The following is a 17,741-nucleotide window of genomic DNA, read 5'->3' as shown; positions in this document are numbered from 1 at the left end:
TTTTTTAATTCAAAGATAAAAATATCTATTAAGTGAAACTCTTTAGTAATTAACTTTGAAAAAATATTTTAATTTTTTTAAAATATCGTTTGTTTTTTAGTGATGGAAAATAATGACTAACGCACAATAACTGTTGTTTGTAAACATGTTTTCAAAATTACCCATGAGAGAAAGCGAGATGACTAGATCTACATTTCATTCACTCTCATTGAAATCTCCAAAACATATGTACAAAATAAAAGTTATTGTGCACTGGGCGTAAGAGAGCAGTCCAAAAATAACGAATTTAGCTATAAAACATTTAATAAACCCGAAGGATCAGCAAGAAAAAAAGTTGTTTATGGTAAAATTCGATTTTATTTATTTAGAGAAGGCTGACAAAGTCAGGAATTTGAACATTCGGGATTTTGTTTAGGATTAGATATTAAAGGAAAATGATCCATTAGATTTTGAAAAATCAATAATATTGATTGTTGTTTAGATTTTTGAGACCTTTGGGAACTGGGCTAAACTTTGAGAGCCGCAAATGGTCCGATTGCTGTTAAATTTTGACATATATCATTTGATGATGCATGATTCGAGATACATTCAAGACTTTTTGATACTAGCGCAATTTATGTTATACTAAGGATCTACTGAATGACCTGGTGGGATAGAGTTTTTTTTAAGTCAAGTTTGAGATTACTTATGCCACTGTATTTTTCTGGGAATGTTGCAGCATCTTTCGAACCTAAGAACTTTAATTAAGCTAAAACTTTTTTATAAAAAATGTGAAGAATTATACGTTTTGATTCAGTTTTACGATTTCAATTGTGTATACCAAGGGGTAGTAATACCTTTTGGGAACTCTAACCAATCCGGCTACGGAATCCACAAGGAACCTAGAGAACACACGGACTACCCCCCATATATTTTCTGGGAAATTTGGGTAAGCCATATATATTTTTAGGGAACCAGGGGAACCCATATATTTTTCCAGGGAACCCTGGGAACTCTTATAATTTTTCAAAGTACCATAATATTTTTTTGGGGAACCCACTTATTACTTCGGGGAACCAGGAACTCGAGCCACTTTGATTACTTATGAATTACCCCTAGGTTGAATGCGTTTCCACTTAAGGGTAACTTATAAACAATTGGAGTAGTTTGTGTTCTTGGATATCAGAAATAATATATGGGTCCTTGCATTTCCCAAAAAAATATACGGGTTTCTCGGATCCCCCGAATTCCTCGGATTCTCCATGAGTCCTCACTCCAGATTGGCTTCAGTCCCCTGAAATGAGTTACTCCTTGCATTATACCCTTATGTTTCTAAAGTTTTATAAGTTTGTCACAGTAGAACGAAATTTTGTATAAAGATGATTTGAAGATAGAAGCGTCTCTCTTATCTAGGAGACCTTTAGAGTTCATAGGTTCTTCTTTCGTAATAACTACTAAATGCTTCTTTTAAAGTAAATTTGAATTAATTACGAGGTCTAATTAACTCAGTAGAGTAGAGTATACGAAATAATACTGATTTTTGTAGAGTATACGGTCCATTCGACTATTGTTAACCCAGTCGATCGCCTAACTCGTGAATTTAACTTTAACTTTTAAGGATCTTAAAGACGGGTAGCATTTTCAGTTTTCGATTTTCCCTTCAGAAATTGTAACATAATTTCGACGAACCACATAATGGCCTACATTTTGAGGTTATACCGATTCAATTTTGTCTAGAAATTTCGGCTATTTGATGTGGCTATAAGTACATCCTCTATCCTACTCTCTCATTTGTACAAAGTTTATAGAAAGTAAATTTTACTTTGAATTCAAATTTCGATTTCTAAAGGATGCAAAATCGTTAATCTAGGACATGCTTAAATCTGTCTTAGGCTAACGTGAAATGAGGACCTGCCACCTGTCTAATTGTTATGAGCTTTTTCTTACCATTCTCCTCAGTACATTAAAAAAAAATTGGAAATAAGAGCAAGTACTTAGTGATTTATATTTGACGATGACCATGAGAAACGTCGTCCGAGAGTTTTTTCATACGCCTAAATATTTTGTGATTCGTTATGCCAGGTTGTTTGCTATAATTAACAATTTCTTGTAGGAGATTATGATTGTGTGCATGAGGAAAAAAGTGAAAAAGTGGCTCAGCTTCTTTTGCCTAGTTTTTTTTCTTCGTACACATGAAACCCAACATGACATAATTAATAATGAATTTTATTTAATTATTCGAGACTTATGCGACTTTTTTTTCAAAATATATTTATTTTTTTTAATTTGCAGATGGTGAACTGGAGGCTCAGTGGTTGATGGCAGCTGGATTCCCACATTTGACACGTGCTTTCGAAGAGGTAAGTTTCAGGTTTTGAGCCCATTGTATTCACATCTCTCAAGAGATGTCTTCATGCAAATAAAAGAGGAATTTCACAGTGATAAACACTAAATTAATTTTACGGTGATTTTTTTTTCACTGCAAATGATCATCATTTCTCATCTTGTTTAGTATTTTGCCGGGGAAAAATTGTGTTGTGTCTCTTAAACTAAACAATATAGTTTAGTAATTTTTGACGCACCAATTATATTAAAAATTACTTGGTATGTGGAGACGTGTGAAGATTAAAAAAAAAAAAGAAGAGTATTTTTCTTAAAGAAGGCAATTTGTATTTATTTAATACTTTCTTTTGCAATGTCTCACAAAACACGACAAACATACCCAAAAGCCTGAGGATAAAATTTCTTTGCGGTGAACGAGAGAAAGTCTGTATTTTGGTCTCCTTCATACCACCGCATTTATATGATAAATCTATTGAATTAAACGTGAAACGTCTCCCATATATTGATTCATTCACCATTCGAAGAATTTGCCATTCGATCATTTTTTCACCATAAAACCATTCTTGCGGCATGATTTCACTTCTGAATTTTGTTGGAAGGAATTTTCCCCCGGTGTGTTGAGGATCATGAGTGCAGACGTGATGTTTGAAATTGAGCTTTTGGATTGAAAATTTGTATGACCTCTTGCCTCTTTCTTTCAGGGTCGTGAACTTCCGACTTCCGCACTTTCGGTCGCCCTCTCTGGACTTTCACAGTCGCATGCAGAAGCGGTTAAACAGAGAGTAAAAGCCTTAAATAGGACGGTTCGTGGCCGCACAAGGTCGCGCCATCAAAGAAAACCGGATATCAGAGATGTCTTTCGCGATGTCGATGTAAGTTTCCCCAACCATCATATTTGCATCTTACTCTCTTAGTCAACCCAAAACATCCAATCCTCCTCACTCTCGCACAAGATCGCGTGCACATTTTCTCCTGACGACTTTAATGTGGTTTAAAAGAGAGTCTGATGACACGTTTCCACTGATACTTGCCATTTATATTACGTATCGAATAATAATTAAAATATCTGCATATATTTCGTGTTTTCCCGGTCTCTTTTGCAACTCCATCAACATAGACATCGAGCACGGGAACACGCTCAAGAAGTGCAACACCAGATTCACTAGATTCAATTCCTGGAGATGAACATTGGAATACTAATCAGCAAGTGTAAGTTATTATTCTCACTCTACCAGTTTATTTATTTAGTTTTTAAATCCTGCTGCAATGCGATCGAAAGGTTTATTTATGTAGAAGCAACAATGTTGCGGAGGAAATTATGGTATCAGGTGTTATACACCTAGAATGAACTTAGAAAGAACCTATTAGGTTTAACGGGTTTAACTCAATAGGCTTGAAAATCGACAATTTCCATTATTGGAAAGTGAATTCTTGCTAAATGCCTTAATCTTATTCATTTTGCCCATTTCCTAAGGATCTTTAATTTCCAAGCAGGGTCAACGGAATACCCCTTCCTCAGGGAACCCCTATTAACAATTTTGTCAAAATGTTGATTTTTTTAATGTACCGTAAGTGCGGCTGACTTTGACTCCTTCCTGTACGTAAGCTTTTCTTCAATTCTAATGTTTATGAACAGTTCTCATCGATCAGACATGGTCGATCGGATCGGTAAAGACCATGCTTAAGTTTTAGAAGTAAAGAAAAGCTTACGAGGGTGTCAAAGTCCCTGCAGGAGACAAAGTTACCCGCATTTAAACGGTCTTCAGACTAGAGGATTAGCCCACTTCCTGAAGGTCTCCAAAACCTAAATAGCAACCAATTTTATAGCTTTTTCAGAATCTAATAGGTCACTTTTCTTTAACCCTTTAAGGACGAGAAGCTTTCCGCTGAGAGAAATTCAACGAAATCAAGTTTCCCTCGATATTTTAGCCTAAATAAGAGATTTACGGTTAAAAAGAAATTTTCCCATCCCTAGGAGTCCTGGAAAACTTTAGGGTCATATATGACCCAATCGTCCTTAAAGGTAAAAAAGCACAAAATTTTCCAGACGACTAGTTTACTTGTTTGCTCTGTTATTTTTGAAAGATAAATAACTTGAATATATTTGTAATAATAAAAAAAATATTTAGAGTATGAGTAAAAATTAAAACGATCAAAAATTAATTTTAAAAAATCTCATTCAATTTTTGGTCTCAAAGACTCTTGAAGACTTCTACACAAAAACAATAATTTTTATGAAAAAATGTAGTATTATTTACTTCATTTTTAATTTTGATGATATTCATCGAAACAATTGTTAATAATGCAATTCTAAGTTATTTTTTTCCGAAAAATCTTGATTAATAAGAACTTAGAGAAGTTAGGCCATATGGCTAAGTCTTAAATCTGAAGCTCGTATTACGGTATCTAATACTAAGATTTAAGTAATATGACGTTTTTTTTGTAATGTATCTTTTCCTATAAACAGAGTTATGCAAGTTTTGTATCCCAAGGTGCAAATTAGGATCTCGATAGTTCCTGCCTGACTCGAGTTCTTAAAGTGTGAATAGGTGTTCCGGGTGTACCTTTCACCATAATTGCATTTGTTTTTTCATAATCTTATAGATCCATTGCTCTTGATATAGAATCATAATTGAAAATATTCACAAAAGTTTCATCAGTTTCATTAAATGTTGATTGTTAAACCTCGTTTTCAAAAATCAAAGTTTTTCTACAAAGTAATTCTTGTTATTTTATAGCTCGAACTCCACAGACAAAAAAATAATCCCTTGATTTTTTATCCCCCAAAATTTTTGCCTTCTATCCCCGTGGACCATTTTCCTCAAGATATTTTTGCGTTTCAGAGGATGTCTTAAAAATGATGTCATGCTTTTTATCCGTTTATCCGTCTGACCGTTACCACGTTTAGAGCTCAAACGGTTAGAGTTCCCACAAGTCGACTCTGGTACCCTTAACATGTTCCTCATCTCGCCCTCTCTCCTTCCCCACAAAAACTGTGTTTTTGGGTTTTTGTACATATTTGAAAATATTCTTAAACCATTCCTAAACGGGTTTTCAAGGTCAAATGTTGAGAAAAGTGTTCCAGAGAGAATATTTTGTAACCGATTTTTTTTGTTTTGTTTGGGCTCGTCAAAAAGGTCTTGGTATGTCTGACAAGTCTGGATCGGTTTCAGCTGGTTATGAACCGGTGCCAATCGGTTATGAACTGGTAATTGACCCGTTCATAACCGGTAACTAATTTTTGCCCGCAAATAAATTGCACTAATCTTAGCTTTTTGGGGGTCTTTTGAGTGATTCAATAAATCGGTTCAAAATGATTGGGAACCGGTAAACGGTATACCATACGAAAGTACTTTTGAGGTACAGGTTTTAAGTCATGAGTTCGTGAAATTCTAAATGTATGGAATGTTTTGCCGCTCCCTTTATAAATCTAATAGATCTGTTGTCATTAATGTATCATCCTAAGTATAAACTTTCCCAAAAGACTTCTTTTATTGTTTCTCCCCTTACCTAACCCCCTTACCACGGTCTTAGGCCTTTAGGCCTATTTTGACCAGTATCCTATTAAAAAAAAACTAAAAACATCCGTAGAAATAGATATCGAAATCATCAATCTATAAAATTATTATCTGACAAATATTGAGGAAAAACAATAAATAGCAAAGACGGGAACCATTACGTTAGTTATATCAGCATTTGTCGTAACTTCCTTTTGACAACTTTTCAGGAGACGAAATTTTCAGTTCAGCAATATTTTTCTTAAAAATGAGCCCCGAATGCATTACTTTTGAGTCAAAAGAATAAAAGTGGCACTAATAAACTGTAAGTTAACTCGAAAAAATCTTTATAAAATGATTTAAAAGCTGATATATTGAGATATATGTTCGATGAAACACAATAAGATTTTATCGTAACTTCCATAGCTTATAAAGCCGTAACTTCCAATGTATATGGAGTTCTTGGAAGTTACGACAATTTTCAAAAGTGCATTATATCAATTTCAATGACTGTAGTGATAATGAGCGCCTTTATTTGACTAAATTAATCAATTAAACTGTTATCCCTGTCCCTAAAAGCTTTTATTTCATAAATTTTATTGAATAAATTTTGTGCGCCGTGTCGCTTGTTTTGTTTCGAATTAATGACAAATGGACAGGAATTTTTTCTTACTTTTTACTCACAAATATTGAATTAAAATGATTTAATGTTGCATTATTCGCTCTGTCTTTGGATATTTGGAAGAGTTTGCAAACGTTTTAATGAGAAATATTACATTTTTGCTGCAAATTACAAGCCACGCAAACGAGCAAAAGAAGTTACGGCAAATGCTGATTAGGGAAAATTTTGTATGAAAATTTGTCGTAACTTCCCCAACAGTTACGACATTTACGACAAATTCTGATAAATTTTTCTTAATTAAGGGCACTTACGATAAATTTTGTTTAAAATAATTTTTAATGGGCTTATAAAAGTTTCTTTTTCTCAAGTGAGTTTAATAAACAAAATTACGCCGATTCTAATTACGTATCGCAAAAATGAAATTAAGACAAATGCTGATTTAACTGACGTAATAATTATACTGCCAAAAGACTTCTATGATATCCAATGAATCAATATTAGATCCGAGAAGATTGTGTATAATGTGAATATTTTCTTATGATTTGCGTCTATTAAGAGCCCGGAACCTAGTTAAAATAATTCAAATCGTAAAAAACTAGGGATCGGGGGAACCTTTAAAACCAAAATTTTTGAATATTTTAATATTGAGTGTTTTTTTATGACTAAATCCTGTTCTCGAATTTAAAAATTTTCTATGATCAGCCTATATAAGAACTTAGTTTAAAACATTTTGAATATTTTTGACACCATTGAGCCCTAATTCTATTCGTGATTTTTTTTTAGAAGAATACCTTATGTTTGGATATGTAAATTATGCATTGAAAACATTATAGCCATATTGTAGTGTCTAATATTAGGTAGATCTTTAAAGAAGTAGGGAGGAAACTAATTGATTTTAAAACTGACTTCCTCATTTTCAATCTTATAGGTTCAGTTGCTAATTCAAGCAGCTTTAAGTACTGATATCGAATACTCTAAAGTTCATTGAAGGTATTAACTTGTTCTTGAATTCTAAAATCTTCTTATATCATCGGAACCTATTAGGAATCTATTTTAGGTTGTTGTTAAACTTTCTCGTTTGATATTAATTTTTTAATCTTCAGGTTTGTTTTTTTGCAATAGCTCCTAATATTTTCAGGTGTAGATCGACTAAAATTAATTCCACAAGAAACTAGGGAGAAACCTAATGGACTAAAATAACCTTTCCAAGGCTTATGGTTTAAATGTTAATTCAAGAATTCCTTTTTTTAATGATAAATACGGTTAATTTTGTAGAAATCTCTCTTGATTTCTTAATGTAACAAAGATTTTACAAGATATGCACCTTTTAGGAACTTATTTCAATTTTTTAAGAATATTTTTCTCATAATATAATTTCTATTGAATTGATGTTTTTTTTTGTAATTTTATCTGATCTTTAGAACCAGGTCTTTGTCGCTTTATTTAGTATACCGTAGATGAGGATGACTGTATACCTTTACCTGTATACCTGTATATACCTTTGTAAGCTTTTTTCGTAATTCTAACACTTACGGCGTTATCACATTTGCATTAATCACATTAAACTAGGATGATCAAATAACGGATGGAGCATTTTAATTCACAAATGGTATATTTTTTTTAAATTCTTTATAATTTTCAAGCTTTAGATCCCACAAAAATAAATATAACAGGAAATGGTAGCCACATATACAGACAAGATATTTTTATTAAAATTTAAAATTTTGCTGGTGTTACAGATAGAAAATTTTTCATAAAAATTCAAAAAAATGCGAATTTTACGTATTTTTCATAAAGGTTTTAGAAACTATTGTCCTTGTGCAATCATTATAAATTTTGTGCTAATTACATAACATTAGATACTCTTTCATTTGTTAAAAGTTTTAAAATGATTGCATTTGGTTTTATACCAAAACTAAAAAACCACTTAAGAAAAAATATACCATATTTTTGTACGGAAAATGTATGAGAATGCTCTGCCCTGACATTAAATCACATTAAAATTTTAATGTGATTCACATTAATTGTCGCTTGTGAGCGTCCAAATAGGGGAAAGTCGTCTGCCTTCAAACGAAAAATGGAGTTCCAAATTTAAGATTTTTTTCTGAAGAATCCATAAAATGGATTTTATTTTCTACTACACCAAAAAATTCTCTTGTTCATTCGGCGTATATGATTACCTCATTTAGCACTTGCAAGTCCTCAGTTTTTCCTTCTGAGGAAATTAAATAAGTGATGTCGTTTTGTATGAAGGCAACTGGCATAGTCTGCCTTCAAACGCGACGCAGCTGCCTTTAAATGTTTTTTTTTTCGCTAAGAATATTGAATCGATAAAACTAAATGGGCTATAAATGATTAGATTGAAGCCTAACGCACTCACTAAAATCATCACTGCAGTCAAAAGACATTACAAAATAACTTTTCTTCACATTTTTCTGAAGCACTGTTTTGCACTTGAAAATTTGGAAGAAAAAGCCATTGAAGTTGAAAATTGTCAACTTGAAACATCCCGGCCGGAGCAAGATAGCAGGTTATAAGTATTTGTAGGACGTTCGTCAGAGAAAAGTAGGAGTTCGATTTCACATGTTTTGATGTATGGAAAGATAGGATTTAAAGGCACACGACATTAGCATTTAAAGGCTGCTGCAGGGTGATATTTGCAAATTTTGGCCACCCACAAAAATTGTGTCATCTGAACCAAAATGTATTAACAGAAATATTAAGCCTGATTAACCTTCTATGTGTCACAATGGAAGATTTATTTGTAAAATGATTTTTACTATGAAAAATCACATGATTTGTGGAACATCAAAATTACAGTTTAGAGCTCATTTTCATTTTTTTTGATCTAGCATCTAGGAAATAGGAGCTAGGCTCTCCATTTTTTGATGATTTGTGAGGATGATGGATAGCTACCTAATAGTTAATAGAATATAATTTATGCCTTTGAGAACAATGAAAAAATCGCAACATTTGAAGGCTGCTGCATTTAAAGGCAGACGACTTTCCCCTATGTTATTTGTGTCTTTGAGTCACTTAATATTTGGGGTTTTTCTATTTATTGCTAAAGAAGTGGACTTGGCCTGCAAAAATAAGTTTAAATTTGCCTAAAGCATAAATATTTTTCACATTAAAAAATTAAAGAGAAAATCGTATTAATTTTTCGCATTAATGCTATAAATCAATTTAATATCAAATTTTGCGGGCCAACTCTACCTTTTTATCAACAAATAGATAAAACTTTGAATATAAAATGATTCAAACACACAAATTACACATTTGGACTCTCACCAGCGACAATTAATGTGAATCATATTAAAATTTTAATGTGCAAGTGTGATAACACAGTTAAACATTTTACTAAGCATTTAGAAATTATTTTAAAAAAGTAGGAAGAAACCAGAATAAAGTCAAAAAATGCTGAAGTTCATTATTCCAAGACTCTTTGCATAGAATTTAATTGTAATTATGCTTAAAATAGCACCACCTGATTACAATCTTCTGCCCACCTTTTCACCTTACGCGTCCACCTTCTTTGAATATAAACTGAAAAATTCTTGGGCATCCCACGGTCTGGGACGCATCATGAGAGAGGCCCCCTTGTGTAAATTGCACAATTTGTTTCATTGAGGTGGCTTTTCAAGAGCAAATAACTCTGGAGAACTCTTCAATGGCAAACACAGTGCGGCTAATTAATTACCGGAGACTCTTTTGTGATTCTGTACAGAGATTGCAGGTGTGGCTGGAAGAATCACCTTTGTACCTGAAAATGGGAGATGATTAATTTTGTATACCAAAGCGCACACGCTTCTCGCATAACATTGTTTAATTTGCATTTTTCCACCATGACCACATCTTGCAATCATTTGCTATTAATTTAAATGTGTCAATACGGGAATTGCTGCAAGTGTCTGGCCAAGGAATTGATACACTGATTGTGTATCCATCTTACAAGTGTTTCTTTTTTTTTTACTGTAAATACAAGTGAGTCCACAGAATTCAAAGAAGCGGAAAAAAGTCAATTAAAGAGCAGAGGGAATGGGTGGTAAATGTGAAACATTGGAGTGGAAACATGCTAATTGACTTGTTGAAATTTCCACTGAAAAGAGGTGCAACAGAGAAATTTGAGATTGGCTGTTGGTCTTGACAAAACCTTTCTTTGCGGATGAATATTTTATGATTTCAAAAGATTCATTTACAAAATCCAGCTACCCTTATGCAAATGTTTTGTCCGAGAACAAATTTTCCGTGTACAATTGAAAGTTTTGAAATTAGCCGTTATATTAGGGAGTACGGGAAAGATTTTCTAATGGTGGGATGTTGGTCTTATAGGCCGAACTTTGTGTCGATATTCGATGGAGGGGCGACCTTGCCAACCCTTCCGCGGAGCAAGCAGAACCTCCGGCGAACACCTAGTGCTCCTTTGAGAGGATCTGCTGAGCTCTTCAGAGGCTCTCATGTGCGCTGCGACATCCCCTTCTTCACGGAAGGCATCGAATTGGTGGGCTTCCAGCGCCTGGGCACCATTCACATCCCACGGGTGCGTTCGGGATCGGATCCATCGTGCTCTGTTGGGCGACGCAATGGGGAAAATCTTCTCACCGGAAGGCTCTATGATGGGCGCAATGAGGACTCATCGCAGTCTTCATCGCCCCTCGAGAGTCCAACAAACTCCCCGCCACGCAGCAGTCCTCTCGAATCAGCAGCCGAAGAGGATTCCCCGTCATCAAGGAGATCTCCTGAGCCTGTAAGCTTCGAAGGACTCTGCCGGCAGAGCGGAGGCACAGGTAACAGCATCTGGACTCACAGGGAACCCTGCTGCGATGTTGATGATCTCAGTGAGAGTGACTTGAAGAAGATCCAACCACTTCTTTGGCTCGAACTGGCAGCACTCTTCGATCGTCATCACATCATCCTGGACAAGAGGAAGCCGTTCAAGCGGAAAAAGAAGGAGGAAGGCAATGTGTTCGGTGTCTCCCTAAATGCTCTCGTCCGACGGGATCAACAGACAACCGGTGAAGACACATCCCTTGTGCCGCTCCTGCTGCAGGGAATCCTGAAGGAGCTCGTGAGTCGCGGTGCCAAAGAGGAGGGTATCCTCCGTGTTGCTGGCAACAAACAGAAGGTACCTTTCCCCCTTCCCTTTGCCCCTATAGCCTCTTGCTTCATCTCTTTGGTGACTTCTTTGCAGATTGAACTTGTTTACAATGAATTGGAACAAAACTTTTACTCCAAGCCGGAGAAAGTTGAACCGCTTCTTCGACGCTGTGGGGTCCACGATCTCAGTGCTATTCTCAAGAGGTGGCTCCGTGAGCTACCTCAGCCACTTCTGGCCAATGATTTGATCCATCTATTCTACCAAACACACGGTAAGTTGACCCTGTCATTGATACTCATCGAAACAGTGTTACCTAATTTATTTCCATCTGGATTTTCCAGCCATTCCACCTGAGGATCAGGGCAAGGCTCTTTCGGTGCTCTGTCTGCTGCTACCTCATGAAAACCGCAATACCTTGAGGGCACTCCTGGACTTCCTCAGGACCGTTGTGGCCCTTCAGAGTCTCAACAAGATGTCTAATCACAATGTAGCCACAATCATTGCGCCTTCGCTTTTCCCGCCAAGGTGAGTACTTCCGTCTGAAGTAGAAACCATAGTTCCTCTTTTCAGTAAAAAACCCAAAATATCGGAAGGTAATTTATGGCTCTATTTTTTGAGCTTTAATTAAAGGTCAAAAAGTATATTAGCTTTTGCATATTGCTTTAAATTGAAAAAGAGAATTGATTAGAAATAAAATGCTGAATCGTTGATTCTTGTAAAGCTTCTAGGAACGATTTTAAATTTTGGTTTAAAAATTGTTGTTATTTGATTTCAGCGCTATTTGCGATATTTTCATGAAGTTCTGATGTTCAAGAGAATCTTGGTATTTTAAAAAGTCTTTCACTTGAACTGCTACTGATTATTATTATTACTATTAATCATACCGAGATAGGGTAAATGTCCTAATTCAAAACCATTTCCAGACGGTTTAACTTTGACAGAAGATTCAACACATTAAATTCATATTTTTTCTGAAGAGAATTACACAAATTTGCTCCTTGGCTCTTCTAGAATGTTACTGTTTAGTGAAAATTCTTTAGATATAATTTGAAAACTTCTTAAATGTAAGAAAAATACACAAGTGCAAAATGCTTCAATTGGAAACAAATTAATCTAAATGGAGACAAGGGAAATTTTCTAATTGGAGACAAACAGTGTAAACCGCGACAAAAGGCTTCCAGAACCTTGTTGAGTTGCTCTTGAGTGCAGGATTTGTTCTTATTCCTGGTCTTTTCTCCTTTCTCATCTAAAACAATAAGAAAATCTCTCCAAACAAATCATATTTCCGGGGTTTCCCATTGAAGCATTTGCAGACACTTCAGAAAAACCCTTTTTGTTCACGAAATAGGTAATTATTTCATTTGAAAACTTCACATACCGTTAACAATAAAGATTTGCACTTAATTTAACTAAAATTAGCCAGAAAAAGGACATCAATGTTAAATAAAACGAATAAACAACAGTCACCTTATTGTGTTTTTCATTGGATTCATCGATAAAAAATTCGATGGTGAAAAGGTACAATTTAATTTTTCTGAGAAATTAACAAATTAAAATTCGTGAATATTATTGGTTTTTCGCTTTATTTGGAGCAAAATTAACTAAACAATGAAACTGTGGTATAGAAAATATATAAATATAGCAAATTAATACTGTATTTATCATGAAAACAGAAACGTTTCCATTTGGAGTAGCGAAAAATTTCCATTTGGAGCAGGTTTTGAATTAGCTTAATTTACCCTATTCGACTTCAGCGCTATTTGCGATATTTTCATGAAATTCTGATGTTCAAGAGATCAAGAGAATATTTGTAATTTAAAATATCTTTCACTTGGGCTTTTACTGATTATTATTATTAATAATACCGAAATACATCTGTTAAACTGAATCGATACTTAAATGATTTTGAAGATTTTTTTTAAAATATCATTTGCAATTTTCATTCATGCCAAATTTAATTAAAAATAGATTTTAAAGAGAAATAAGATCAAAACTATCCATTACTTATTTGTTTTCTAGGTTATGTTTACCATAACCTAAATTAACCTCTTTAAAAACATGCTCAACACAACCTAACATAACCTCTTTTAAAATACATAAATAGCCATATAAAGATATGTGCTATTTACTCATTTTGGTGTCTGTAATATTCCTTCAACATTTTAAGGACTATTTTCAAAATAAATTGCAAAATTTTGAGGTTAGATGCAACATAACCTCACATTTAAAGCAAAACTTTTTGGAATCCCAAGAATATTGGATCAGATAAGAGCTGAAATTCGCAATCTTTGATTTTTTCTTCAGGATTTGACAAACATTCCAGAAATGTTCATAAGATCACTTGTAATTTTTTTATGGTAGAAATTAACCAAAATTAAATTTATGAAGATAGAGGATTCATATACACAAAATACAGTGAGAATTTGCGAACTTTTTGCCAATCAATTATATTTGTGTACAGGGAATCGTCAATCAGAGCAAGTAATCCACAAATCATCCAGTTTTCTCCGGAATGGAGTTAGGAAAAATTTCTGCCTAAGCCTGGATCGAATTGAATACCTCTCAGTAGCTCTCGAATATTCTATCAACTGAGCTTTTAAAGTTAACAGCTAAAGAGCACTCGTCTAGTCAACGAGAGGTCTCCAGATCGATCCTGGGTAGAGGCAGGAATTTTTCCTAGGTCCACTTCGGAGAACAAGAAATGTTTATTTTAAATTTTTAAGGTTACACTTAATATAACCTATTATAATTTAACTTTGAAGTGAATATTATCAAATTCATGAATTCTAAAACCTAATTGGATTCAATAGATATGTTGGCAATTTGTGCATCCAATCACGATAACAACCTAAAGAAAAGCTGTTTTTAAGATAACTTTCTTCAAAAGAAAAATTTATTAAATTCATTTATTTTTTTCTTGTACTCGAAAGCCTGAAATTAACGTGAAAAGCTGTAGGTCAACTAAGAATTTATAGAATCAAGGAGATAAACTCCCTCCGGGTGCGTCAGGAGTGGTTATCCTTTCAGGATAGGAAAATACGAATTATTTTGCCAAAGCTTTCGACGCTACAACGCGTCTTTATCAGTGGCTAAAAAGGGCTTCCACTGATCAAGGCGCGTTGTAGCGTCGAAAGCTTTGGTAAAAATATTCGTGTTTTCCAGTCCTGAAAGGATAACCACCCCTGACGCATTCGGAGGGAGTTTATCTCCTTGATTCTCAAGATAAGTCTTACGTCAGTGTTGTTACAATTAAGAATGTGTACTTCACAGTTTCCCTATACAGTAGAGTTCCTCAAATTTGAACTCCTTAAATTTGAACGACAGTTGCAATCAAAATGTAAAATATGAGGTTATGTAATAAAAATTTTGCATGGAGTCTGAATTAGAACTATTTTTCTTTAGTGTTTCCTCAATATTGTCGTATTATATTAATTTCCTTATCTAATTCCGCCTATTTAACAACAAATTAAATTCATAAAATCCTCTAAAGTCATTTTCCTTAATCTAGGAAAAGTGAATTTTACATGAGTTCCTTTACGTTTTTGAAAATATTTTTTGATTTTGAGGAGTGAGAAATGTCATCTATAGCTCCCAAATGTGCAAATTTGAGGAAATCTACTGTATCTTTGTTTACCCAAATGTAATTCAATTTTTTAGGTTATGTTAAGTGTAACCTTAAAATTTAAACGTATTAATCTAGAAACAGAAGCTTAATCGTGTTACTTAGCGTACTTTAAAGGAATTTTTGATCAATCGTTTGGCAAACAACAAAAAAAATTATTTGGAAGTTAATTCTAAGCAAGTAACTAATATTTCTAACCTCGAAACATTTAAAAAAAAATTGTCTTTTCAAAATATATTAGGAGTATCTTGTTAAATTCGTTGAGGAAATGTCGCGATTTTCGAATTATCGAGGTATAAGCCTCAACTTTTTATCAGACATCAATAGGCTATTTAGCGTTTTCTTTTCATCATAAATACAGAAAACTTTACTACAATTGGAATTTCAGCTTAACCTCAAAGAAACGTAACCTCAACGTACAAGATGATTGATATAAATCTAACAACTGGACGAACTGAACTGTTTCAGTTTCCAAGCCAGCTAAAAACTCTCTTGATTAAAGTAAAAAATAATACTTAATTATGTGATTAGTAAAGCGATAATGACATAATCTTAGGTTAAGCACAACCTAACCTTTAAAAATCAACAAGATTTCTAGTTCAGTTATTTTATATAACCTCCAACTGAACTTGAAATCTTGTTGATTTTTTAAAGGTTAGGTCGTGCTCAACCTAAGATTATGTCTTTATCGCTTTACTAATCACATAATTAAGCCTTATTTTTTACTTTAATCAAGAGAGTTTTTAGCTGGCTTGAAAACTGAACAGTCTAGCTCGTCCATGCAGCTGTTAGATTTATATCAATCATCTTGTACGTTGAGGTTATGTTTCTTTGAGGTTAAGCTAAAATTCGAATTATAAAGTTTTCTGTATTATGGTGAAAAGAGAACGCCAAATAGTCTAGTAAGTAACTTTAGCGTCTGATAAAAGCTTAAGGATGAAGCGAGACTTCTGAATAAAGTCCATTAAATTTTTTGTCTTGACTTTTAAAGGTTATGTTCAATATAACCTTTAGCATGCTCATTTTCAAGAAAATAAAATGAAGGGAGTAAGATTGGCTATTCATTATTCAATTTGATCAGTATTCAATTAAGGACTTGAAAGGTAATCATTATCATTATGTAAGTTTTGCTGAAGGGAAATTAAAAAGACTTTTTTATTTTTAAATTTCCCTTCAACTATCTTAGGTGATGTGTAAAGGTTTTTTATTGCCCAAAATTGAGTTTTTTGCTGTAGATTTATTTTTTTTACAGTCCAATTGCTTTTTGCGTTTTTTTTTGTCAAATATAATCAGCTGTCTTGAAGATTCCAAAGAAGAAGTTAATCAATAAATATTTATCTCTCATTGCTATTTTGTTTTTCATTCAAGAGAGCATTATTCTGTAGACAGATAAAAAACCAATAAACATAAATTTTTTTTTCAATCTCTGCAAAAAAAACGGGGGAAACAATAAAACAATCACAATGAACATAATTTGGCAAGTGGTATTAATGAAAGATCATTGTTCAGGAATATTGACAGTAGAGCAAAAACCGTCTATAAATCAAAAGTTTTTCTTAGAAAAAAAAAATATTGATAAAAAGTTCTTCTTTGTTGAAGACACCTGCGCTTGGTTTTTTTTTCGAAGTGGTTTCATTGGGTTTTATTTGTGTGAATTATTGCACGAAGTGGCTTCTGATATTTGATCTTGGTGGTCCGTCTTCCTCTTCCAGGTTTGTCCATCCGGGAGATAAGAATGACATTGGTGCTCAGGTTCGAATGGCTGCTCAGTGCTGTCGTCTGACAGATATCCTAATTGGTCAGGAGGAATCCCTGTGGATGGTGCCTAAGCGTCTTATCGATGAGGCCCGGTCGATGAATAAACCGCGGCTGACAAAGAGACAAGCCCGGAAAACCAAGAGTGAGTCCAGTGCGGAGATCCGCCTCAACCACAATCCCAGTCACATCCACAGACTAGTCGTGTGAAAGTATCGAGTCCGGGAATTTATCTCAAGATCGTGTCTCAAATTGCATTGTTGCTATTATTAATTTCCACTTTGCGCTACCACAATCGAAATGCTGAATTTCACTAGAAATTAACTTAGGAAATATTCTATACCTTCTTATAAATGCTGTAAATAGAATTAGATTTTATGTTTCTGTGCATCGACTTCTCCTCTGGAAAGGTTCCAGGTTCAGGCATCTTGGCATTTGGTCAGAGGAACTGTTTGATATGTGTGCTGACTCAAAATTAAACAAGTCAATTGATGAAATTTGCTAGTTTATCGAGTTTTTTTTTGTCTTTTAGCTACTAAGAACAAAATGTGAAGTCATATTAATAAAATTTTTGCATATAAATTGGCTGATGTTTTACTTCTTCCGCATTGAAGATCCAGCGTTGGTGACAGACCAGAGGCGTGATTTAAGATTTGGAAAGTGCGAAAAAAGGCGATGAATATGCTAAATATTGAATTGATCAAGTCAAATTATTTTAAATTAATTTGTTTTCAATTCATTATGTCAGATCAATATTGTTTCTTCGATAAAAATTGGTTTTTATTCCAACAGAATGATCTTGTTGAAATTGTTGTACGTGTTCCA

The 17,741-nt window shown here is 33.9% G+C and overlaps 1 protein-coding gene across 2 annotated transcripts in view; it reads left to right on the top strand.

Moving 5' to 3' along the window:
• The window catches only part of LOC129798191 (rho GTPase-activating protein conundrum), a 79,078-nt gene extending 61,580 nt beyond the window's left edge, over positions 1-17,498 (top strand). For both annotated transcript variants that reach the window (XM_055841215.1, XM_055841216.1), the window contains 7 exons: positions 2,272-2,339; positions 3,024-3,194; positions 3,440-3,531; positions 10,774-11,566; positions 11,633-11,810; positions 11,881-12,064; positions 16,874-17,498. In XM_055841215.1, coding sequence (XP_055697190.1) covers positions 2,272-2,339; positions 3,024-3,194; positions 3,440-3,531; positions 10,774-11,566; positions 11,633-11,810; positions 11,881-12,064; positions 16,874-17,126 — 1,739 coding nt within the window. In that variant the 3' untranslated portion in view covers positions 17,127-17,498. The remainder of the gene's footprint in view (positions 1-2,271; positions 2,340-3,023; positions 3,195-3,439; positions 3,532-10,773; positions 11,567-11,632; positions 11,811-11,880; positions 12,065-16,873) is intronic.
• Positions 17,499-17,741: the final 243 nt, after the last annotated feature.

Source organism: Phlebotomus papatasi, chromosome 1 (assembly GCF_024763615.1).
Source record: "Phlebotomus papatasi isolate M1 chromosome 1, Ppap_2.1, whole genome shotgun sequence".
NCBI lineage: Eukaryota > Metazoa > Arthropoda > Insecta > Diptera > Psychodidae > Phlebotomus > Phlebotomus papatasi.
This window is presented reverse-complemented; position numbering and strand designations above follow the sequence as displayed.